Consider the following 24,106-nt stretch of genomic DNA (forward strand, 5'->3'; position numbering starts at 1 on the left):
CCTGTCCGAGAACGAACCGGAAGACGAAGCCAGCGGGTCAAGGGTAAGAGGTCAAAGGGCGAGGCGGCATATTTCATGCGCGCGGTTTCTTGAAAGCGGTGACGGTAAGATCAGAGCGGACAAAACAGCGGAGTGACCATGGCGGAGAGACCGGAGGACCTGAACCTGCCCAACGCGGTCATCACGAGGATTATCAAGGAGGCGGTAAGGCTCAAGCGGGGACGGCAAACATGGCTCGAACTCGGCGGAAGAGTCGGTAACAAGGCGGTTCGTTCTGAGTGGCAGAAATAATAACGAGTTCTCGGTTAAAACCAACACGTTAACGTTCGATACGTAGCGTTCCACACATTACGGAATTTTCGAGATGCTGGAATAATTTGGGCAAATGCTACTTTTACTTTGGGCTAAAACAATGCAGCGTATTATTTTAATCTGCTAAGTGATTCCCAATGAGAGAAAGCCCAGAGCCGAACACAGATCGGTTATAAAAAATAAAAAGTATATATTCTAATGAAGAGACTCTGCCAAGCGCGGCGTATCCACAGTAAAGCTGCTACGAGTACACTTGTATGGAAAATCGCGTTACTTCGTTTAAAGTTGAACGTGGTAAATGGAATGAACGGAAAAAGAAAAATGTAAGTTTGAGCTTTAAATTCGACCTGTAAGCGCAAAAATGGTTTGAACTGACAAGAACTCCGCCAATAACAACACCATTTTACTTCTGTAGCACGTTTATATACGAAGAATAGACCTCTCAAAGTGGTGCCCATTCGTTTCTCTTTTGCTGAACTACTGGATGCACCAGCAGGGGCCGCCAATTCAGCAGCTAACAGCCCCCTATCGCCAAAAAAAAAAAAGGTATGGGAGGCAGACCCCCGCAAAGTCTTTTCAGGGTCCTGATCAGTGACCCTCCAGGCTGCACTCAGTCGTGCCGAACCGGGGCTGGCAGATGTCAGCCTACATGCATGGGTGGGGTGGGGGTAACCCTGACAAGCCGCTCTGTTCCTGTGGACAACAGCAAACCAATGAGCGTCCCATCCCAAAGTTCAGCGGGGGTCTTGCCATGCTGCATACAGCCTCGGCTTGTGCCATTGACTGGTTGAGATGAGATGACCGTATCGACATCAATCGCCAAAGACCTGGCACTTCTTACATCCTGATTCTGGCTGTAACATTCTACAAACTGTGTACAGGTGCTGGTCATAAAATTAGAATATCATGACAAAGTTGATTTATTTCAGTAATTCCATTCAAAAAGTGAAACTTGTATATTAGATTCATTCATTCCACACAGACTGATGTATTTCAGATGTTTATTTCTTTTAATGTTGATGATTATAACTGACAACTAATGAAAGTCCCAAATTCAGTATCTCGGAAAATTCGAATATTGTGAAAAGGTTCAATATTGAAGACACCTGGTGCCACACTCTAATCAGCTAATGAACTCAAAAGCCTTTAAATGGTCTCTCAGTCGAGTTCTGTAGGCTACACAATCATGGGGAAGACTGCTGACTTGACAGTTGTCCAAAAGACGACCATTGACACCTTGCACAAGGAGGGTGAGACACAAAAGGTCATTGCTAAAGAGGCTGGCTGTTCACAGAGCTCTGTGTCCAAGCACATTAATAGAGAGGCGAAGGGAAGGACAAGATGTGGTAGAAAAAAGTGGACAAGCAATAGAGAAAACCGCACCCTGGAGAGGATTGTGAAACAAAACCCATTGAAAAATGTGTGGACTGCAGCTGGAGTCAGTGCTTCAAGAACCACCAGGCACAGACGTATGCAAGACATGGGTTTCAGCTGTCGCATTCCTTGTGTCCAGCCACTCTTGAACAAGAGACAGCGTCAGAAGCGTCTCGCCTTTGGACTGCTCCTGAGTTGTCCAAAGTTATGTTCTCTGATGAAAGTAAATTTTGCATTTCCTTTGGAAATCAAGGTCCCAGAGTCTGGAGGAAGAGAGGAGAGGCACAGAATCCACGTTGCGTGAGGTCCAGTGTAAAGTTTCCACAGTCAGTGATGGTTTGGGGTGCCATGTCATCTGCTGGTGTTGGTCCATTGGGTTTTCTGAAGTCCAAGGTCAACACAGCCGTCTACCAGGAAGTTTTAGAGCACTTCATGCTTCCTGCTGCTGACGAACTTTATGGAGATGCAGATTTCATTTTCCAACCGGACCTGGCACCTGCACACAGTGCCAAAGCTACCAGTACCTGGTTTAAGGACCATGGTATCCCTGTTCTTGATTGGCCAGCAAACTCGCCTGACCTTAACCCCATAGAAAATCTATGGGGTATTGTGAAGAGGAAGATGCAATACACCAGAGCCAACAATTCAGAAGAGCTGAAGGCCACTATCAGAGCAACATGGGCTCTCATAACACCTGAGCAGTGCCACAGACTGATCGACTCCATGCCACGCCGCATTGCTGCAGTAATCCAGGCCAAAGGAGCCCCAACTAAATATGGAGTGCTGTACACGCTCATACTGTTCATGTTCATACCTTTCAGTTGGCCAACATTTCCTTTTTTTGCATTGGTCTTAATTGATATTCTAATTTTCCGAGATACTGAATTTTGGACTTTCATTAGTTGTCAGTTACAATCATCAACATTAAAAGAAATAAACATTTGAAATACATCAGTCTGTGTGTAATGAATGAATCTAATATACAAGTTTCACTTTTTGAATGGAATTACTGAAATAAATCAACTTTGTCATGATATTCTTATTTTATGACCAGCACCTGTATTTATGGAGGAGTCTTTAGGACCCATTTAAATAAATACACAAATGAACAGAAGACCTGGGACATGTGACAGACTCCAGCTACCCCTGTGGTCCTGCCCAGAATAAAGTGGGTGTAGAAAATGGATAAATGGAAAGGTCTCAGTAGGTAAATAATAGCATCCTGAATTGGGAATAGAAGTCATTAAATGTCACAAAACTGTCTGTTTTTGGTAATAATATTTATGTGTGTGTTTAATTATCCCCTAATTTATTTATTTCAGTGTCACCCACAGCATGAAACAAGCCCTGAAATGAAAACTGTCACTTTCACTCATCAAAGGTGAGACGGAAGGCTCTGGCAGGTCCTGCTTTCTGACTGGTGAGCCGTTGATGGCCGAAGGTTTATCAGATGCCACGTTTTCAGCAGACCCTTCAGCCGTGGGCTCCAAAGGATGAGCTCAGAGTTTCTTGAATTTCAAATTGCCGCCTTGCACAGGAATTTTGGCCAGCTTGTCTTGTGTGTTCGTGTCTGAGGTACACAGTCGCAGCTTTGAGCGCTCGCAGGAGCCACAGGGTGACCAAGTCGGGCAAAGTGCATATGTCCACTCCGCAGACGATTCACCAATCAAAAGTGGCAGCTTTCATTTCAGGGCAATGCGGTGTCACTTAAATTAAAAAAAATATTAAATGCATAAAGAAACAGGCCACAAATATTGGGATACATTTAATTACTTCTGGCTACATGTATATAAAGACAGGTTTAGCTATGGAAATCAAGCACTAAAATCCAAAGTAGTATGTGTGAGAAGTGTCCCAGGATCATTCAAACAAAACCCAGAAATCATCAAGTAACAGATGGGGGGCTTCACAGCTTTTGATTAACTCGAGTCGTTCTGCTTGCTAAACTGACCAAAGGCCTGGCTGCTCGGCTCCATCCACAAGGGCCTCAGCGTCAGCAGGTTTTGTTTCATCTGCTTCTGGACGTTAATTGGACTCTGATCTTAAATACATAAATATGCTCGTGTTTTAGCCTTATTGTGTCCATCCAGAAATTGACAACAGCCAGGATTCACTTTTTAAAGGAATTTAACAAATGTGACCTCTCTCTGTCTCTCCTAGCTGTTGTCTGCCCACGTAATGGTGACACAGGACAGTGAGGAGGGTCCTGCACAGCTCCCCACTCCTGACGTCACACTCCCTCGGCCTGCAGCCTCTCTCTCAGATTCACAGGAATATATCTGTGCCGTAAGAGAACTCTGATAGTTGGCATGAAGAGAGAAGTCGCAAAATCAACTGGAATGTTCAAGCAAATTCTAGAAAAAAATAAAAAAAACATCTAAATCAGTTAAGTCGTTCTCTGGTGAAAAGCAGACAGACGTTGAATTATATATAATAGTATGAGCCACCAGGGTGTGTACGGCTGCCCTAACCCCGATACACACAGGCAGGACACAACGCCCGCTTTATTTACAATAAAACACTCTGTGCACACATCACCCACACAACACTCCTCCTTGCTGCCAGTCCTTCTCCCTCCTCTCTTCCTCAGGCTTTGTCCCTGAGATGTGACAACTGTCCCCTTTTATTGAGCACCCAGAAGTCTCTAGCTGTTCCATGAATCACCTTTTGGATATGCAGATATCCACATATATACTAGGAGGTTACCCCAAGCCTGTGCTATGTGCCAGCCACTTCGTGTTGTTGTGAAGGAGACGCGATCGCTCCTCTTAAACGGTGGGTGACACAATGGGAAACAGTTTTTTTTTTTTTTGCCTCCTCTTTGCTCGATCAGCTACTGCCGTCCCGTGTGATCTTCATCTCGCACGCCGCTTCAAACATTTAAAAGCCTGTACAGCAGCTCTCCTACTTTGTCTCTTTTATTTCCGGCACCAGGTGTGGTCAACTCTCATGGCACAAAGTCTCATCTCGCAGGATATGAGTTCTTGATATTTTTTAGTTTATAATTTAAAAACCGAATAAGAACCTGAAAATCTAACAACATCACATCAAAGTTTGATAAACTCTGAAAAGATTGATACCAAACATATATGTGTAGGTTTTAAAATAAGCCTGATTTAAATTGTAACATAACGTCACATAAAAACGTCCCATAAAATCCTTGCACTTTTAGGTTTAGGATTTTCTATATAAGCCAGTAACGGCGCGCTGCTCTAACGAGAACGTGCAGTGACTCCACTTGACTTGAGCGTTCCTCGTTCTCCTCCTCTTTCTTTCTCTGTCTGTTTATCATTCATTTGCTCAGAAGTAGAGAGATATATAGATATACTTTATTAATCCCAAGGGGAAATTCACAAATGCGTTTGTTCCTTCCTGAGCAGCTCTTCTTGTCTCCACCCTAGCGTCCCGTTGCTTCTCTTCTTCTGTCCGCCATCTTTTCTCGTTAAAACTGATTGAGTCCGCGTTTGTGTTGTGATTACTTTGTACGTTTTCCTTAATTTTTCACTTAACTCATTCTTGAGGCAGATTGAAGACTTAAGATATGAAGAGTTAGGGGAAGTGAGGGTGGTAGGGAACGAGAACGGCGCCCATACACATGTGCCACCCTGCTGGCCACTGCCGAGAGTTGATTGACCTCCAAGGTTATTCCTCTTTTTATTTTGTTGTTGAATCATCACTCCAATAGTGGACAGTAGACGTCACGTAGTGTATGAGTACCAAATTTCAGGTCAATCGGTCTGCGAGCGACAGGTGATTTAAAATCCTGGCCAGCCAGCCACGCTAGCGTATTGTATGTAACTCTAGAGATCTAAAGACAGAGAGAGTGTAGATGTTGTGAGCTGGTGGAGCACAGAACTGGAACAAACGAGTATTTGGGACACCAGCACCGTTTAATTCCCTGATCTTCTCCTAGAAGCTTAGTCAAGTGCCTTCTGTCAATGGCAAGCATAACCCTGCAGGGTACAAAACCGAACCTAAACGTGGCTTTTAACTTCAGCCGTAGGACCCTATGGTGGTCTTCTGTAGAGCTCTTGCTCGTCTTGGCCTGCTCTCGAAAAGGGCTTTTTAGGCGGGGAGGACCAGAAGGGGCGGAGCTAATTTCCCTCACTGGGAGGTTTCTGGGAAGCCCAGTTAGCGGTGGCGCCCCCCCCCCCCCCCCCTCGCTCAGGTGGGTCACCGTTTACCTCGAATGAGCCAGCGAGGAGCTCCTCAGACACACGTGTGTGACGGTGTAGATCTTGATAGTTTTAATGTTTAAAAGTGCACTTGTCACAGCAGTGGCCATGCCTGTCATTTGTCACCCGTGCATGTCCTTCATGAATGAGGCTTCAGGCTGAACTCATGTTGTGGTCAGATGGACACTTTGCTGTGTTTATCTTCAGTTTGTCCATTTTCTGTATGTGTGCCTGTGGTGAAACTCGAGAACCAGTGGGCCGACTCTTAGGGAATTAGTTAGTGATTTCTCCCAAAAGGTCGCTGGATTGCTTAGCCGATGGCTCCGCTGTCCCAGTATCTCCTCGTCCAGGTCCTCCTTGAAGGTTGTGAGGTTTCTGGTCCCTCAGCTCTTTGTGTGAAGAGGAGCCTCCATCTTCAGTGCCCTTGAATTGAGTTTGAATTTCCAGTTCATTTTGTGTTGATGAGGTGATGAGAGATGCTGTGGCTGCTCCCGTTCCCTGCGTGTCCTTTAAACGCTGCTGTCCATTTGTAATCGTTGTTCGTTTTGGACATTTCTCTGTGTTTGAAGGTTACGCCGGCTAATCGTGTCAATAATAACCCATAAATGTCGGTGACGGCTTAGACAATACTGGCAAAACAAACTCTCAGGATCTGGAAAACAATTCATGTAGTGTGGAGGCTCAGGGCTGTGCAGCAATAACACAATCGAGCGTCTAAATTAAATAAAATGGAGAGCGCGAGTGACAGAAGGGACGCTGACCCCCCCGGCCCTCGAGAAGGAGCAGAGCAGTCGAAGCGCGAGAGCCAACTACCGGACACTTGAGCTTGACCTGCAGGTGACAAGTGACTCCTCTGAACCAAGTTTGTATTTGAGGCCCACTCGGGACCCCCCCTGTATGCACCTCTCCTAAATGGGGGGCCAGCGCTTGCAGCCTCTTTCTTACTGTGGCTAAAGCAGAGCCCCCGTTTTTGCTTTCACTTGACTCCCTTTTTCAGATTCCGAGCCCCCTGCTCTTTTCTTTGCCCCACAGCCAATCCAAGGTGTGCCCATTTGACCCAGTAAGGTGCTCTCCTTTGTGCCCGCCTGTCTGTTAGAAACAATGGGGTTTAATAAAATAGTGGAACAAAAGTGACGGTATGGGCAGCCTTGGTCAGCTCTGGTCCAGCAGGCGTGTGGCTGGTGGTCTTGGTGGTCTCGGAGTGAATGAAAGCCAACAGTTTTGGATCGAGGGCCTCAACTTAAGTCAAAACGGCGGCTCGTTCCTTTGATCCCGTGTCCTGTAGACAGACGCGAGTCCACGGCTGGCCTGAGGGTCTCGTATCTCTGAGGGTCTTGTGTGCCCAGGACTGTGGTGGGCTCCAGCAGGCAGCTCATGATGGGCACAGGAGGAACAAGAACTGTCCTGATATTAAAAGATGAGCACCGACTAATCCAGAGGGGTCATTGCGGTGTCAAAATGAAACTGGCAAAGGGGGCTTAGGGGGTTGTCGAAGCTGCCGTTTGTGCACGTAGTCCTAATAGAAATGGAACGGAGTAATAAACCGTGAAGTGCTGCAAAGCTACGACAATCGCTAAAACTGTTGTGTGTAAGAGAAACTCCTTGTGCCATGAGAGGGGGTAAAGGGGCACCAGGATCAGGGTGACACTAGCAGAGTGGGCAGACACAAGGGCACTTCTTCCTGCCACTTACCAGTAGTTGAAGTTTTATACAGAAAGTGAGTATAATTTGGGGTGGGTGGTCCCTGGTGCCAGTTCTGCACTTCTGTTTATTTGGCACACTTGTCACGGCTGTTGGGACCCCTTACCAGACTGGCCTGATGAAGCCCCCTCTAGGGTGACCGCCATGCAGTTGTCACGTTTTTAAGGCTCATGTGTCGTTTCTCTCTTTCTCTCCACAGCTTCCTGAAGGTGTCAACATCTCCAAAGAGGCCCGCAGTGCCATCTCGAGGGCGGCCAGCGTCTTTGTCCTTTATGCCACATCATGGTGAGAAACGACATTTTGAAGTGTTGTTTTAATATTGGGGTGACTGGCGCCGTGTCGGACATCTTGACCCACGAGACTCGCTGTGATAGAACGTTCAGGTAAAGCTGAGCTTGAGGATTAGAGCGGAGACCAGTGCCAGGCCTCGGGGGCAGACGTGGGGACTCCTCGAGTTTGTACCTGTGCAGGAGATGCCGCCATTGTAGGAACGCCGTGCTGAAGGTGGCAGGCGCTTGACCTGCGTGTCGAGTATTGTGTTTGTGGGCAGTCATCAGTGTGACTGGCATTGGCTGATGATGAGCAAATAACACTATGGGGAAATAAGGTGGCACAGCCACCAAAATTAGTGACAAAGGCACACTGTGGCACATTTGAGAGACCGCAGGCCACAGTTGCCCACATTGAGGGCACAAATCATTCCTTGGCTTAGAATGGTGCGCTGGAAGTTAGGCCTGCTGTTGGGTGGGTCGCGGTTATCTCGTTTTCCACACACAAGTGGGGCACATGACCGGTCAGGTGGGCGCGTCCGGGCACCACAGAAACAGGGGTGTGCGGGTGCAGCCTTACGCGTGTAAGGTCACAGCTTTAAGAACCAGGAGCGAGGGAGCCGAGTTGAGTGGCATACGGTGATTACAATACTCGCCAACACGTTTATTGTTTTATTGATTAGTAGCCGTGCCCTTTTATTACGTCTCGGTTTTAACCAAGAGAAACATTCGCCACATTTTGGGAAATGGCAGAGATGGCGAATTTTAAAAATAGTGGAGGCCTAAAGACTTTGTGAGGGGCGACGTCTGGAAAACGAGCTCAGTGTTCCTAATGGGTGCCACCTGCGTACCTCACGACCCGACCGAGCAGAACCCGAGTCACCCCCAGAGTACCAGGCGTCATCCTGTAGATCACGATGGCTGGCGTGTGACGTGGTACTGTGAGGGCGGAGTCGCCTGGGGCCTCGGCTCATCTCGTGGGTTTTGCTGCCCTCTGGTGGCAGTACAGTGGTAACCCAAACGTTCTGAGAAGGTGTTGGTGTTCACCAAGTCTGCTGCTTCAGTGTTTTCAGATCTTTGTGTCTGACGTTTCTCTGGTGCACTGAAGTAGAGTGACAAGAAGTTCATGACGGTTATGTGGCACAGCGTCCAGATTTGCAGTGTTGGCCCTTCTTTCCCTTTCAAGACCTCCGCAATTCACCCTGGCAGTCTGTCTGTCTTTCAGTCAACTTCTGGGCCAAATCCTGACTGATCAGAAGTGAATTAGCGGCACAAACTGGTCACCAATTAAGAGAAGGGTGAGCCACTGGGGAGTTGGGGACCCCTGCATTAGAGGCTGGACTGGAGCACTGGAATGCTGGGAGTGCGGTGAGGATGAGCGACGACGCGTGTGATGAGCCGCTGGCTCCGTGTTCCATCTTGAGCGACTCCGGATGTGCGCCGCCGCACAGTAAAACTCCATTCTGCTGTCTGCTCCGAAGTTGCCCTCATTGTGGCGGAGGACCCCTGTCAGGATTGGGCCCAGAAGTTGATTGGCAGACAGCCTGCCAGCGCCAACACTGCAGATCTTAAACGTCATGTGCTGGTCCTTCTACTTCAGCCTACCGACAGACTTGGTGAACGCCAGCGCTGGGGGGTCCTCCTCTGAAGGTTGGGCCGCGGCGGCAGACGCTTCTTCACTTTGGCCTTCTCGCTCCTTGTCTTCGAGGATCGCAGCTGAAGACCTCGCCGGTCGCTGGGCCTCTGACTGGTCAGTGAGTTAACGCAAGTGCTAACCGAGCGACTAAGCAGCAGGCCTGACCCCCTCATCTCGGGCGCGGTGCTGCCAGGCAGTTTGTTTGGCTTTGGATTTGTTTTTGGCCCGTACCTCATGTGTACCCCTCTTAAAGTGGGGTTGGCGGGCGGCTCGCGTGTTAGAAGCAGATCTGCAGTCCCCCGCTCTTTCCCGTGCCAAGCAGTTTATAGGACTGAGTGATCTACGACCGCATTGAAGAACATTCAGGATGTAAGGTGCCCTGTTGATGCCAAACAGTGCATGACTGGCACAGCTGGAGGGCAAAGTCCAAAAAGTCGGAAGCGCAGTCAACATCCAGTGCACAAGTCGTGCTGCTTAACACACAAACGCGAGAAACGCCTCAAAGTGTGCACTTCAGGGTGGGTACCCGGGCGGGCACAGGTCAGTAAGCCACTGACAACCAAAACGACAGGGCGAGTGGCTGGCGAGTTTGACATTAACACAGCAGGCAAAGCAACAAAATGATGGGAAGGAAGACGTGACGAATCGCAGGGAGGAGGTGCCACATAGAGCCTAAGGTGGCACTAAGGTGGTAAGTGGCACACAACTTTGCATTCCACCAACATCAATGTGGATTTGAGCGGCTCATTGAAACAACAGCAAAGTCCACTGGCCTGCTGTTGGGAGACGCTGTGCCCGCGACACTGGGGAGCAGAATGAGCCCGTCTGGTGATGGCACTGGCAGGGCAGTTTGGCAGCGTGGAGCCGTCTTTGGGGTCGTTGTCAATGTTCACAGCATGGAGGTGTCACTTGGGGGTTTTTGGGGTTCACGCTGGATTTCTTTTTCCATGCCTGGTAACTGATTTGGTTTGGGTGGCATACGCTCATTTCACAGGTGTGCCCTCATCCATGTGATGCAGTTGGAGGTCACACTGTGCCAGCACCTGCCCTGGCACTGCTGGTTGCCAGTCCTCCCTCTCCTGCTCCCCATGGCCAGTTTAGAGATAAAATGCCCTTTCTGTGATGGGGTGCCCACTTGGTGTGGGCGCTCATTCTGAGAGACGCTACGTGAGACCACTGGCGGTGGCCTAGTGAATGACGCGACAGATGGAGTTTTGTGGAGTGCCAATGAAGAGGAGACCCCGAGCCTGAGGTGCCCACTTTCTCTCTCTCTCTCAGCTTATTTGCTGTGTTTTGCAGTGCCAATAACTTTGCCATGAAGGGCAAGAGGAAGACCCTGAGTGCTGGGGACGTCCTGACCGCCATGGAGGAGATGGAGTTCCAGAGATTCCTCCCGCCATTGAGAGAAGCCCTAGAAGGTGAGTGAGCACCGCATGGCCTGGTGGTCCGTGTGGATTTGGGGGGGGCCACACTGGCAAGCACTGCTGACCCCCCAAACCCGCGTGGCGCTCACGTTATTGTCCTCGGCCCACTTGGGTGAGCACTCATCGGTTGTCACACACGGGAGCTGCCCCCATGACTTAAGTTGGGGTGGGGGGCGTCCACAACTCGCTACGGTTATGTCGGTGAAATCAGTGGGGGGCTTCGCCAGACGTGTTGCTGTGCGCGCCACTTATCCCGTTCTGAAGTAGTAGGCCATTGTGCCAGGAATACAACACACTTTTGATTGGCATCTTGGCCCTTTCCACCCGTGTCCCTGTCAGTGGTACTGGCAGCCGTAGATGGTGGGGGGGGCTCAACACACCACAACGTGGAGGGGGTGATGCTGCTGACCCACCCGTGTGTGTGTGTTGGCTGATGTGGACCCTTGTAATGAGCCGCCGTTTACTGCCCGCTGGCACAGGCCAGTGGTGTCGAAGTCCCAACACCCGTATTGCTGGTGGTGGCTGAATGGTACGATGGTGGGTGCCAGTGGCTCCCCCAAAGGCTGGCATCGAGCAGTTACTGTGTGTGATGCCCACCCCTCGGTGCACATACACAGGCTGGCGTCTGACGTTTAGGTTTCTGAATCCTCGGCCCACCGAGTTCTTTGCCCGCCGTTCTCTTTACGGCTTCACTTCGCTTTTTTTCCCCGACTTTTTCTATTTTTTGTCTTCGTCTTTGATGCACAAATCTCAGTCCCCGGCCCCCTGCTGTGCCCACGTCCTCTCTGCTTCATGCCAGCAGTAAAGCCCCTCACCCTCGTGAATGAGCAGACCTGGCGGGCCGAGGGGGTCTTCACACGGGTGACAAGTGACAAGTTGTTCCTTTTTTATTTTTCAGCGTACAAAAAGGGCCAGAAGGGTAAGAAGGAAGCCTCGGAGCTGAAGAGGAAAGACAAAGAAAAGAAAAGCGACGTGGAGGACAACGAGAGAAGCCGCGAGGAAGAGAACGAGGAAGAGGAGGAGGAGCGAATGGAGGAGGAGGAGCAGAAGGAGGGAGAGAACGAGGAGGATGAGGAGGACATAGCGAACTGAGGAAGACGGGGCTGCAGAAAAGCCCCAGACTGAGACTGCCAGCCCACCCGCCCAGACCCCCTGGCATTGTGTGTGCCCAACGGCTCTGTCCCCCGATTTTGGACGGGTGGCTTTATTGGACTAGTGACTGCCACTGAGGACTGAGACCCCCACTTTGTGAAAGCCCCCGCTGTTGTTGTTGTTCCCAGCAGCTTTAGTGAAGTAAACGCCAATTAGAAACGCTGCCCGCTGCTGCCCCCTCGTGTTCTTGTGTTCTCTCTGAACGGCCGGTGCCACTTCCTCCTCGTGTCCCCTTTTACCCACACAGGTTGTCCATCTTGAAAACTTAACAGTCTGGAGTGGTGGCCGTGGCACCGATGTCATGTGGCAAACTGACCACAACTACAAAGGCGCTATACATCACCAAGTGCAGGGGCATTTCTTATGGTGCTAGCTGGCACAAGCATGGACGGACCAGCCTCTGTGCCCTCTTGGCCGGTTTGGGTTTGTTTAAATGAGGCACACAGGTGGTGCCCACAGTCCTGAATCAGTGTTGGCATATGCCAGCACCCACTAACCCCCTACGAGTTGTTGGCTGCATGAATTGGGGACATCACTGCACCTTTCCCACAACTGTGGGTGGGCGGATGGGCACACAGACCATAGCCCAAGTTTTACTTTTTGTTCTGCTGGATTTACACCTGGCACAGATCACCCTGTGCAGATGGCAATGCCAAAGTAGGGCTGACCCTGTGGGCTTTCATGCCCATGGCCATCAGGTGGTCACCTTTTCTTTCAGCCTAGAAGTCACCTGGACTTTGCAGGGGTCTTCTCAGTTTGCTTACCGCCCAAGGCCAGCCTGCTCGAGCTGGGGGTCTGCGCGTGTGTTGTAGACCACCCTGTTGTCACATTTCCTCACCATTGACTCCACTCCGTGTGCTTCGCTGAGCCGCTGCCAGCTCCTTGATGTGTTTGGGGGACCCCCACGGCACTTCGATTCCGCTGCTCGGTTTGCTCTCCGCGTCCGCTTGAAGGATTTAACGCCCCAAATGTTTGTTTTACTTGCCCGCTGTCGTCTGCCGTGATGCCTGGGAGCCGTTTTGGTCTGTTGAGGGTCACGTGAGGGTAACAGACGAATGGTGTGATCTGACAGGGGTCTGTGGTGACCAACACCTCGAGCCATCCCACCCTGTGAGCCCGTGGGTCAAGTAGGGCACTTCTGAAAATGGGCACAAAGTCGGGCGTTTGAATGAGGGGCCGCCACTGGCGCCATGCGTCACTCATCATCAACACTGGCAGACGAGGACAATGGAAGATAAAAAATGTAAAATTCACCCAGAGAATCAGCGGCGCGGACCCCCGGCCTGTGAAGGGCTCTGTGGGCTACCTTACCAGTGGTGATCTTGGGGGGGAATCCATGCGCTGTTTGCTGACTGGACGGCTTGACGTGGACTGGGGGATTTTTGAAGGACTTTCTGCCATAGCATCGGTCACCATAGACCCCCATTACGTCAAACATGCTGTTGGCGCCAACACTTGATGCAGCCATCGCTACAATGTGGAGGGCGGGCAAACGGGCAAGGGAAACGGAGAACGCAGGGGGGCTGGCAGGGTTTGCTCCCTCACTGGTATCCTCTTACTGCCAAGAGGGGTGGGTATGGGGGGCAAAGGCAGTGGCTCACGTGTGTGTCACTTAGTGAAAAGTGGAGCAGTCGTGGGGGACATGTGACACGGATACAATTAAGAGCACAAAGTGTGACAGGAGAGCATTGGAGATGATGGTGACAGACACAAGTGTCACTGTCACTTTTCAGCTGCTCCAGTTAAGAGGTCATCACAGCAGATCATCTTCAATTTCTTTCTGTCCTCTACATCTTGTTCTGTCACACCAGTCACCTGCATGTCCTCTCTCACCACATCCATAGGCCTTCATCTTCTCCTCTTACCAGGCAGCTCTGTCCTTAGCATCCTCATCTCTCCTCCTCACATGTCCAAACCAACACCATCTCGCCTCTCTGACTTTGTCTCCCAACCATCCAACCTGAGCAGACCCTCTAATGTCCTCCTTTCTAATCCTGTCCATCCTCGTCACACTCAATGCAAATCTTCGCATCTTTAACTCTGCCACCTCCAGCTCTGTCTCCTGCTTCCTGGTCAATGCCACCGTCTCCAGCCCACATAACATAGCTGGTGTCACTACCGTCCTGTAGACCTTCCCTTTCACTCTTGCTGATACCCATCTGTCACAAATCACTCCTGATACTCTTCTCCACCTCACACTCCCCATTACTCTGTACTGTTGCTCCCAAGTACTTCATCTCCTCCATCTTCACCAACTCCACTCCTTCATCCTCACCATTCCACTGATCTCCCTCTCATTCACTCACATGTATTCTGTCTTGGTGGTCCTACTGACCTTCATTCCTCTCCTCTCATATCTCCACCTCTCCAGGGACTCCTCACCCTGCAGGTCACAATGTCATTAGCATGTGTCCATGTGGACTCCTGTCTAATCTCGTCTGTCAGCCTGTCCATCACCATTGCAAATAAGAAAGGGCTCAGAGCCAATCCCTGATGTAATCCCACCTCCATCACTCCCACCACAGACCTCACCACTGTCACACTCCCCTCGTACATATCCTGTACCACTCTTACGTACTTCTCTGCCACTCCTGACGTCCTCATACAATACCACAGCTCATTTCAGTCACCCTGTCATTTGATTTCTCAGGTCCACAAAGACGCAATGCAACTCCTTCTGTTCTTCTCTAAACTTCTCCAACATCGTCGGAGCAAACATCTCATCTGTGGTGCACTTTCTTGGCATGAAACCATCCTGCTGCTCACGGATCATCACCTCACTTCTTAACTGAGCTCCCACTACTCTTTCCCATAACTTCATGCTGTGGCTCATCAGGTTTATCCCCCTGTAGTTACTGCAGTCCTGCACATCCCCCTTATTCTTAAATATCAGCCCACCAGTACACTTCTTCTTCACTCCTCATCATCCTCTCACTTTCCAAGATTCTATTAAACAATCTGATTAAAAACTCCACTGCCATCTCTCCTAAACACCTCTATGCTTCCACAGGTATGTCATCTGGACCAACAGCCTTTCCATTCTTCATCCTCTTCCTCGCTGTCCTTTTTCCTCCTTGCTAATCCATTGCACTTCCTCATTCACTATCTCCACATCATCCAACCTCTTCTCTCTCGTTCTCTTCATTCATAAGCCTCTCACAGTCCTCTTTCCATCTTCTCATCACACTCTTCCTCACTTAGGAGTGTGTTTCAATCTTTATCCTTTATCACCCTACCCTGCTGCTTCCCTTTTCCCAGCTCAGTCCCACTGGTCCTTTTCTCCCTCCTGAGTGTCCAACCTCTCATACAACTCATCATGCGCCTTTTCTTTAGCCTTCACCACCTCTCTCTTCACCTTGCGCCTCATCTCCTTGTATTCTTGTCTACTTTCTTCATCTCTCCGACTATCCCACTTCTTCTTTGCCATCCTCTTCCTCTGTATACTCTCCTGTATTTCCTCATTCCACCACCAGGTTTCCTTTCCTCCTTCCTCTGTCCAGATGTCACGCCAAGCACCCTTCTTGCTGTCACCCTTACTACATCTGCTGTAGTTGCCCAGCTGTATGGTGACACTTCACTGGCACCTAGTGCCAGTCTCACCTCCTCCCTAAACTCAACTTTGCAGTCTTCCTTTTTCAACTTCCTCCATTTGATCCTTGGCTCTGCCCTCACTCTTTTCCTCTTCTTGATGTCCAGTGTCATCCTACAGCCCACCATCCTATGCTGCTTAACTACACTTTCCTCTGCCACCACTTTGCAGTCTTTAATCTCCTTCAGATTGACTCTTCTGCACAGGATGTCACTTACCTGTGTGCATCTTCCTCCACTCTTGTACGTCACCCTGTGTTCCTCCCTCTTCTTAAAATACGTATTCACCACAGCCATGTCCATCCTTTGACCCTAGCCTCTGACCTTCATACCTACCCATCACCTCCTGTCCTCTTCACCACTCCATCTAACTCTCATCCTTTGCACACCCAACTTGTAGGGCATATGCACTAACAACCTTCATCACCATCATCATCCTCACTCTGTTCTGACCCCATTTCCCCCCCCCCCCATCCTCCTGCACTCACATATCGCCTTTTGTTCTCTCCATTAGCCCACCCCCCCAGTTCCACTCTTCACCTTCCTCCTCCTCCTCTTCAGCTAACAGTTCTGTGTCACTGGAGGGGTCCGCCGCTCCTTAGCCCCCCCGCCTTTGTTTTCCATTCCTTTCACTTTTGAACTTTTCTCAGTTTCAGTTCCCTGGGCGTTTGCTCTTCATCACAGTAACTGAGGGTGAAGAGCACAGCACACCCAGGGGAGCACATGGGGGGCAGCAGGATCTTCACCACGAGCCACGTGTGGGTCAGAAAATTACAATTTAAAAAAAAAAAAAAAAAAAAAATTCAAACCTCCACTTTTTATTTTTGTTAAGGCCCCCCCCCCCCGCTTTACTCTAAGCATTTGGTTTAGTTGGCACTGCCAAAATTGCAATTGCAGAAACCAATTGAGATAAAAACCTGCAGCCTCAGGGGTCCTCCAAGCCCACCACCCAAGGCACACAACCCTGGTGTGAAATGTGAGGTGGCAATAAAGGCCAAGGACCCCCCCCCCCCCCCGCTTTTCAGGTGTCAGAATCCCAGCCCAGCAAAGCCTACCTGCAGTTTACCCCCCCCCCCACCACCACAGTAGGTACAGGGACCACCTACACTCCTACAATGGAGCGGACCCCAGGGTTTAGTGCCCACCAGTAAGTGGGCTGCTTCAGCGAGGGGTGAACACACAGACCGTGACGCTAGAATGAGCCTCAAAGCAGGACATAAATCAGGGACCCCCGACCACCACTTGAACCTCTGAAGATGGAGACCTCAAGTTGCTGGGTGGCCCTGGAGACCACCATCTGTGTTTGTAGTGCAGATGTAGTCAGAAGTACCACACCAGCGAGCGGGCGAGCTACGGGCACCACAGCGGCGAGAGTAGCTACCAGCACAGCCACCACTTACAACAAAGCTACAGCTTTAAAGTGCAGGGCAGCTGGCAAATGAGGTGGCACTGTTAGCCACCAGGACACAGACTGGGCACAGACTCTGGTTTGGTTTTTAATGTTCTTTATTTTAACTTGTAGCCCAATCACTCCTGAGAGAGAGAGAGAGAGAGAGAGAGAAAAGTGCGTTAGTCCCTCTAATGGCTGGCACCGTGCCCACCCAATGTACACTATTCCCTCCTATCTGTAGTAATCTGCCAGTTTTCTTTGGCATCATTTGCCCAGAATGTTAAAATTAAACACCACACACAAACATGAGCCCACATCAACCACCGACTGCACTTTACACCGGGCATCGCCCACTACTTACTGTTGGGCACTCCACTTTGCCACTGTTGATGTCATCAATGACATCATGAGGGGGATGGCCATCAATCATGCAGCCCACCGACTGGGCCGTGCCAAGTATCTCCTTAATCGTACCTGAAAGACAGACGAGCATTCAGCGGGCTGCACCCCCACTTGGGCAGGGTGGGCTCCACCCAGCACAGCTCCTGTTCCGAGCCCTTCGGCGCAGAGTTGCCCACTGGTCAGGGCCACCCTGCTTCCTTGGGAAGGAGTTAATGTCAGCCACCACTGGAGTATACAGGCCACGAGTTAAGGCCGGCACAGTGGCGGGTGGCTGCGCCAAGCTGCATGTCCACGCTTGGCACTCCCGCACCACAAGCACTTCACTTACCAGAGAGCTCCCTGGCGATCGATCGAGGCCTCATCTGACGGGCGATGCTCACAACTTCATCAAAAGTGATGCTCCCACTGTGCTTAACTGCAGAAGTAAAACAGAACTCGTGAGCCGTGGGCACTGCCAAGCCATGCCACACCATACCGCGAGCAGCTTGTCCCAGGCCTGTTGGCACAGAGTGACCTATGGAGGGAGGCTCACTCTGCTTCCTAGAGCTGGTATTTCTGTCAGCTACCACTGGAATGTACAAGTCACGGGCACAGACGGGTACCAGTGGCGCGGGCAGCTGAGACCCGACATTAAAAACGAGAGGCTCCCCTGCCCTGAACCCCCCGATGGCCACTTACTGTTCTTGACCTTCTTTCTGTCACGAGGGGGCTCTTTCAGGGCCTTGATGATCAGGGCCGAGGCGGAGGGCACAACTTCTATCTAACAGAAAAAGCAGAATGACATCAGGCACTGAGATGGCCCACGATGGTGCCCACGGTCTGCGGAGACACCCGCTCGCCTCATGATGGCGCCCTCACCTGAGCCTGTCTGTTCTGGATGGTGAGCTTCACGGTGATTCGCAGGCCTTTCCAGTCACCGGTGGCCTTGGCGATGTCATCTCCGACTTTCTTGGGGGACTTGAAGACAAGAACAACAACTCCATTAGGGCCGCGGCGGGCACTCCCTCGCAGCAGCTTTGACAGTGGCATGCTAAGTGGGCACCACTACCCATGATGTACTGCATGCATGTCCCAGACCTGTTGGCACAGAGTGACCTACTTGGAGAGGCTCACCCTGCTTCCTTAGGCTGGCATTTCTCTCAGCCACCACTGGATCGTGCAAGTCACCAGTTCAGACAGGCACAGTGGCAGGAGGCTGACTACCCACCCCGACTTGGTCCCGATGCCATTTGGAACTGTGCCAGTCGAGAATGACCTCCTGACATCAAGTGCCAGTTGTCAAGAATGACCTCCTGACATCAAGTGCCAGTTGTCAGACCACTGGTCATATCACGATTGTCCAAGCAGCACCCAAATGTGCCCACGAACTGGAGGCCTACTGGACACTGACCAGACAGAGTTTTAGGCTTACTGGCCGGTCACAGCGTGGAGATGGCACAAAAACGGGTCACAAATGGCCTTCAGGATCTTCTGATGGAGGAAATGCCACCCTGTTAGGTTTAACTCCACTGGACAGCAGGCTCTTTTGTACGTGCGGCCAGTCACCTTAGATCTGATGTCCCCCAGGGCACAGCACCTTACCCACTGCCCCTTGGTGAGCTCAACAGAAAGACAAGTGTCACTATTCAGATGACAGCCCACTATACCCCCCCAGAACAGTGGTCTTCATCACATCAGTAAGTTAAGAGTGAATGGACGACGACTGGAAAAGTCAAAATGTTACTAACTGGGGGTTGGCATCAGACGTCAGCAGTGCCTCTTAACGTCGGCGCTCCAGGAAGAACGAGAAGCTCTGAGCACAACGCCCCAGTGTCGGGAGTCCTGCCACTTCAGAATCCTTGTCCCTAATTGAGACCCTCAAATGACCGAGGCCCCGGCCACTCACCTCAAGGGCTCAACAGGCCCCCCTGCTGAAGTTGAATTCAACTCCTGGACCCCAACGCCAGCATTGGTCTCGGCTGAAGGCGGACAACTCGAGTCAGCTGACCCCAATTACAGCTGTGGATTGGCTGAGCTTAATGCACCCACTTGCCAGTAAGAATTACAGGAATTCTGCACCACCACTGCCCTGCTTCTGCCCACTCAGTATCCTGCGTTGGCACCTGGTGCCACTGCTGAAGCTCCTGGGGGGAGGGGGGGGCTACCTGCCCCTTAGAAGACACTGGGGGCCTTGGACAAGACAGCCCAGAGTTAATACTGCAGGGGTCTCGCGGCCCACTGACGGAGGTCTTGAACTACGATGGTCTGTCTCAACTGAACATGGACCCCCTTCTTCAGGGATACTGCTGGCTTCTCCACCCAATCTCGATATTAAAACAGACCCCAACAGCACAAGCCCACCATGTTAACACGTCGAAAGGAGCAAAAACAGAAACTTACCAGACCCAGAGGGCCGATCTTGGGGGCCAGGGCAGAGGTGGCACCGACTTCTCCTCCTGTACACCTGAGGTACACTGCAAGACAAGACCATCAATTACACCACGGAGGTCAGAGGCTGGCAAGCCACAGAGACCCTGCACCAAAGGGGGCGACCCACAGTCGTAGCCCATGGCAGGCACCTGCACAGACCCGATTTGGGTGCCACACCTCACTTTATGATTCCAGCCCTGGCGTATCTCCCTGGTGTGGCACAGACAGGCTGCTGGCAGACACCAGCTTTGGACTGTAGCGGAGACTTCGCCCACCTTAATTATTAAATGACGCCACTCATGAGGTGGTGCAGAATGGCACACCTGAACAGAGGCTTGCGGTGCCAACACCTAAAGAGGCCATCATGCCATCCGACGTCCCACCAGAATGCGGAGCCTCGAGGTCACCGGCTGAACCCCAGCCGTTGGTCAGTGGGTGAGCCAATCATCACTCACCTTGGCAACGAGTGGATCAAGGGGGTACGCAGGATGACAATGCCAATCTCCTGCTCATGCCAATCTGAAAGCAGGATTAACTATCACAAGGCCACCGAGGCCCAGCTCAGTTTCACTGGCACTCGCTCCCGTCCCTGTGAATACTGGGGGGGGCCACACTAAAAGAAAATGAAGTTGCGCCAACATCCTCATGCTACATTAGGATGAATGCGATGGCAGCTTATAAAGCAGATTGAAAAGACACTTCAGATGACCATTCTGAAGACCCCCAAAGATCGTGGGAGCCAACAGCTGCCCCCTGCCTACTGTGACAGTAGCGTTGCCAGCATACAGCAGGTCAAGATGGACCCACTCCGACTCTCCCGTCAGGTTCCACGGTGTGTGTGCAGAGCCCCCATCGGCACGTTTGCCCAGAGTGTCTCCTGCAGTCCAGCGAGTGCCCTTTCCTTACTTTTTTTAAAGTGGCATTGCCCTGCTTGGTTTGTACATTTGTGGCTGCCCAAATCTCATTTGCTGTAAGACATGCACAATGTTAAGTGGCACCAAAAATGTGCTCATCAAATACCAACTGCTGCCTGGCACGCCATTCAATGCCAAAACAGCACACATTTCAATCAAACCTGCCTTTCAGATGCCACAGTGAAGCCACTACTAGCCCATTAAGTACCAGGGTGGTACACAAGGTGGGCAGAGTGTCTGAGGTGGCACATGTACACTTGCTGCCCAACAGAGGCCAAATTCACACTACCTTCTCTGTATCAGAGTCTGAGTTTAAATGCTAAGACTACGTTGAAACACCACAGCCAGCTCCACGTCTGTGCCATCGTGATGACGGGAAGGCCTAACTATGGATGCCCACATCGTTCTCTCTGCTGCCGCTCTTCTGTTTCCTTCATTTCAGAGGCAGGGCTCATTTTCTGAATATGCTGCGCCAGCACAGGTAGGCTTGTGGCCCATCATCGTCTGCCTGGACGTGTGCTTCTGTTAAGGGGGGGGGGCAGGATAAACAATAGGAGCCAATAATGGTGGGACGCCCCGCTAGCTTAGTAAGGACTTTAGAAAAAGACAAACATGCAAGTATCTGTGCAACCGTTAAAAGGAGAGGCAGGGAGAGAGACGCGTCGCACAAAAATGATGCAACACCCGACTGGACTGCTGTGGGTGATCAGAACTGAGCGGGTATCAGAAGACAGCGGCCACAAAAAAACTTCACTGCTATACACAGCCATCCGTGTGCAGAAATAAAGGAGAGAATCCACCTGTGTGAAGGGCTACTTGATCACGTCTGGGCTTCGTTATTCATTACTGTTATCAGACGAATGACTGACCCACCACTTGACCGTAACCTGTGCTTATTTGGTCATCACAGTGCAAAGACTTGCCATCCAATACACGCCTGGCGGCCCACACAACCACACCGCACTCTTTAGCTGAACTGCGGACTACGAGAACTAATGGGGTTCAGGGCTTTACCAAACATCAGCACCAAAATGGCGTCACGACTTGAATACATGAAGACGGTGGACAAGCTGAAAATGAATTCGAAAACGCAACCCTGTAAAAATGGAACAAATTCTGTCACTCGCCATCACGCGGACTCTTACCAACCAGGCATTGAACTGAAGCGGTTTAAACCTACAAGGACTTTAATAATTCTTTGCATTTACAAAGCGCTGTTCTCACTACTCAAAGCGCTCAGCAATTGCGGGTTAAGGGCCCAACAGAGCGGAGTCTCTCTTTGGCATCTACGGGATTCGAACTGGCAACCTTCCGATTGCCAGTGCAGATCCCTAACCTCAGAGCCACCACACCGCCTTTCTAGTGACATGTATGATTATCCCGTGGAGTCTCTTGGCATTTACACCAAAGTCAAATCTGCATCCACTTGGGTTAAAAAAACCAAATTCAGGTCACAGAGTGGAAGTGCAGCAGCCAACATGTGCCAATCTGCTCTGCCACGCTTCATCCTGCTGGACAGGTGCCAGCAATGTGACCTGCTTGGGAAAATAAAATGACGACACTTGATAAAGCCCCTCAGAGTCATCACCTGCCGTGAAGCACTGTGTGAAATGTAAAATGCAGCTGGTCACAGCCTTGGCAAATGTCACCACTGGAGGACTTGTTCATTTTAAATGGTGTACTTTCCATAATGGAGTAATGCTGGGGAAACTGGCATCGTGTCCCAGAAGCAACAGTTTAAACCTTCACTCCTTTATGGACTTTAAAGTGTCACCAGTTAGATTAACAACATTCACATTTCCTTAGGATGGGCACAACACATCATCTGAAGCCTACTTGAATTTAATTTTCATATCCTGACACTATCATACTTCCATACGGAAAAAGAATTGAAGACTGGCAGTGCCACCACTTGAAAGCTAAACTCGGCTACTCTTAGGTCAAGAGACAAGCCAAGTCTGAACTAAAACTCAATCCTATAGATTGCTCTGCACACCATCACTTTGAATTCTGCCCAATTCAACATCAACGGTGCCCTTTCTTGCTGGCAGACTGAAAAATGGAATTGCTAGGACTTCAAACTTCTGAACCCAACAGACCGGAACTCTTACAAAATGAATAGATAAGATACTTTATTAATCCCAAGGGGTTGTAATAATTGTGAAGCTCTGCCCGCTCACAGAAATCCCCACTCCATTGGCAGCACCTGACTCACGTCAATACTTGGTGTTTTAGACCTGCTCAGTGCCAACATACTTTACAGGGGCACACACTTCACTCTTTTTTTGAATCCCGGTTATCAGCCCAACAAAACTTGGGTACCTCAGCCCACACTTCTAACTGCACTATGAGAAGTGACCTGTGGTGGGGACAACAGTGCAGCTTGAAGGCACGGTGGCCACGTGGTGTTTCCTCCCACTGTGCCACCTCATAAAACGGTTGCAGGTCCCCACTATAAAAGGTTTTACTTCGACAACTTCACGTCAACAGCCTGTTGAAATTCGCGACCACCACAAGTCAGATTTGGTCAATTTGTTCTTCTTTCTGCTCTCGTGAAGACCCTCGAGTCCCACCTTGAGCGGATTGACTCAATTCGTCTAAATCTTAGCTGCCAACTTGACCCACTAAGGCTCATTCCCATCTACTGACAGCGCTCTTCGTATCCCGAAACGTTCAACACAGAGATACGACCCCACCGCGATATTCAAACGCCATTCACTTCAACATCTTTCTGTACACCCCGCCAGTCCTCTCCGTAGCGCCAACGAGCCAGCGACTGAGGTAGGATACCAGCACGCATCACCACACCAGCTGCGCTCGTCTTAGGAGAGCAAACGCCCGGCCTCGGTCCCGATTTTAGAAGTGAATTAACCCGCCTCTGTCCGAAGATCACGGAGATACGCTCTAAAGAGTCCGGCAGTCCGCGAGGCCCAACTGGAAGGCCGCAGGCGCCCACGTGGCCGGTAACCGCAGCGAAGAAGCCACAATCAGCAAGACTTGAATCCCGTCAAGTAGAACCACCTGAAACACGAATCCCTCCCAAACTAACCTCACACCGCCATACAAACCGGAGAGACGACAACCTGCTCGTCACGCACGCCGTTTGTTTGGCGATGGCCTTTTCGTATGGCTTGACTTCCGCTCAAACATACCGATTTTTATTTCAGTTGGATCGAATTTAGGAGGCATGGCTTTGTGTTCTTAGAGGTTCTGTTCAGCGTAGCTTGGTGATGGTGTCGGATGAACCCGAGTTCGGGACGACCGAATTACTGCTGCACCTTCACCGCGAAGCTGAGCAAAGGAAAGGGGTCAGCAAATGGCGTGAATTGGTTTATATAGCAGAGTAAACTATCGCGAGAT

At 50.6% G+C, this 24,106-nt stretch overlaps 2 protein-coding genes and 2 non-coding genes across 4 annotated transcripts; 1 reads left to right on the plus strand and 3 right to left on the minus strand.

Moving 5' to 3' along the window:
* Positions 1-39: 39 nt before the first annotated feature.
* Positions 40-12,234, plus strand: pole3 (polymerase (DNA directed), epsilon 3 (p17 subunit)). Its single transcript, XM_028808843.2, has 4 exons — positions 40-204; positions 7,762-7,847; positions 10,767-10,885; positions 11,790-12,234. The coding sequence occupies exons 1-4, from the start codon at positions 139-141 to the stop codon at positions 11,981-11,983; spliced, it is 465 nt and encodes a 154-aa protein (XP_028664676.1). The 5' UTR covers positions 40-138; the 3' UTR covers positions 11,984-12,234.
* Positions 12,235-17,119: 4,885 nt separating this feature from the next.
* rpl12 (ribosomal protein L12) lies at positions 17,120-24,066 on the minus strand. The gene is made up of 7 exons (XM_028808842.1): positions 23,899-24,066; positions 19,803-19,876; positions 18,282-18,380; positions 18,102-18,183; positions 17,752-17,838; positions 17,383-17,495; positions 17,120-17,164 (listed from the first exon to the last, which is right to left on the minus strand). Exons 1-7 carry the CDS (start codon positions 23,933-23,935, stop codon positions 17,159-17,161), a joined length of 498 nt encoding a protein of 165 aa, XP_028664675.1. The 5' UTR covers positions 23,936-24,066; the 3' UTR covers positions 17,120-17,158.
* On the minus strand, positions 17,565-17,691 carry LOC114658312 (small nucleolar RNA SNORA65). Its single transcript, XR_003717359.1, has one exon. It is a non-coding gene; the product is annotated as a small nucleolar RNA SNORA65 (small nucleolar RNA).
* LOC114658311 (small nucleolar RNA SNORA65) lies at positions 18,488-18,615 on the minus strand. The gene has a single exon (XR_003717358.1). It is a non-coding gene; the product is annotated as a small nucleolar RNA SNORA65 (small nucleolar RNA).
* Positions 24,067-24,106: the final 40 nt, after the last annotated feature.

This window comes from Erpetoichthys calabaricus, chromosome 9 (assembly GCF_900747795.2).
Source record: "Erpetoichthys calabaricus chromosome 9, fErpCal1.3, whole genome shotgun sequence".
Lineage (NCBI taxonomy): Eukaryota > Metazoa > Chordata > Cladistia > Polypteriformes > Polypteridae > Erpetoichthys > Erpetoichthys calabaricus.

What these genes read in the sequence shown, in the direction of transcription:
- pole3 (XM_028808843.2), top strand. Translation starts at nt 139, where the DNA reads ATGGCGGAGAGACCGGAGGACCTGAACCTGCCCAACGCGGTCATCACG. An exon ending in CGAGGATTATCAAGGAGGCG is followed by an intron (nt 205 to 7,761) that starts GTAAGGCTCAAG and finishes TTCTCTCCACAG; the next exon opens with CTTCCTGAAGGTGTCAACAT. An exon ending in ATTGAGAGAAGCCCTAGAAG is followed by an intron (nt 10,886 to 11,789) that starts GTGAGTGAGCAC and finishes TTTATTTTTCAG; the next exon opens with CGTACAAAAAGGGCCAGAAG.
- rpl12 (XM_028808842.1), bottom strand. Translation starts at nt 23,935, where the DNA reads ATGCCTCCTAAATTCGATCCAACTGAAATAAAAATCG. An exon ending in AGATCGGCCCTCTGGGTCTG is followed by an intron (nt 18,381 to 19,802) that starts GTAAGTTTCTGT and finishes CTTGTCTTCAAG; the next exon opens with TCCCCCAAGAAAGTCGGAGA. An exon ending in TCCAGAACAGACAGGCTCAG is followed by an intron (nt 18,184 to 18,281) that starts GTGAGGGCGCCA and finishes TTTTTCTGTTAG; the next exon opens with ATAGAAGTTGTGCCCTCCGC.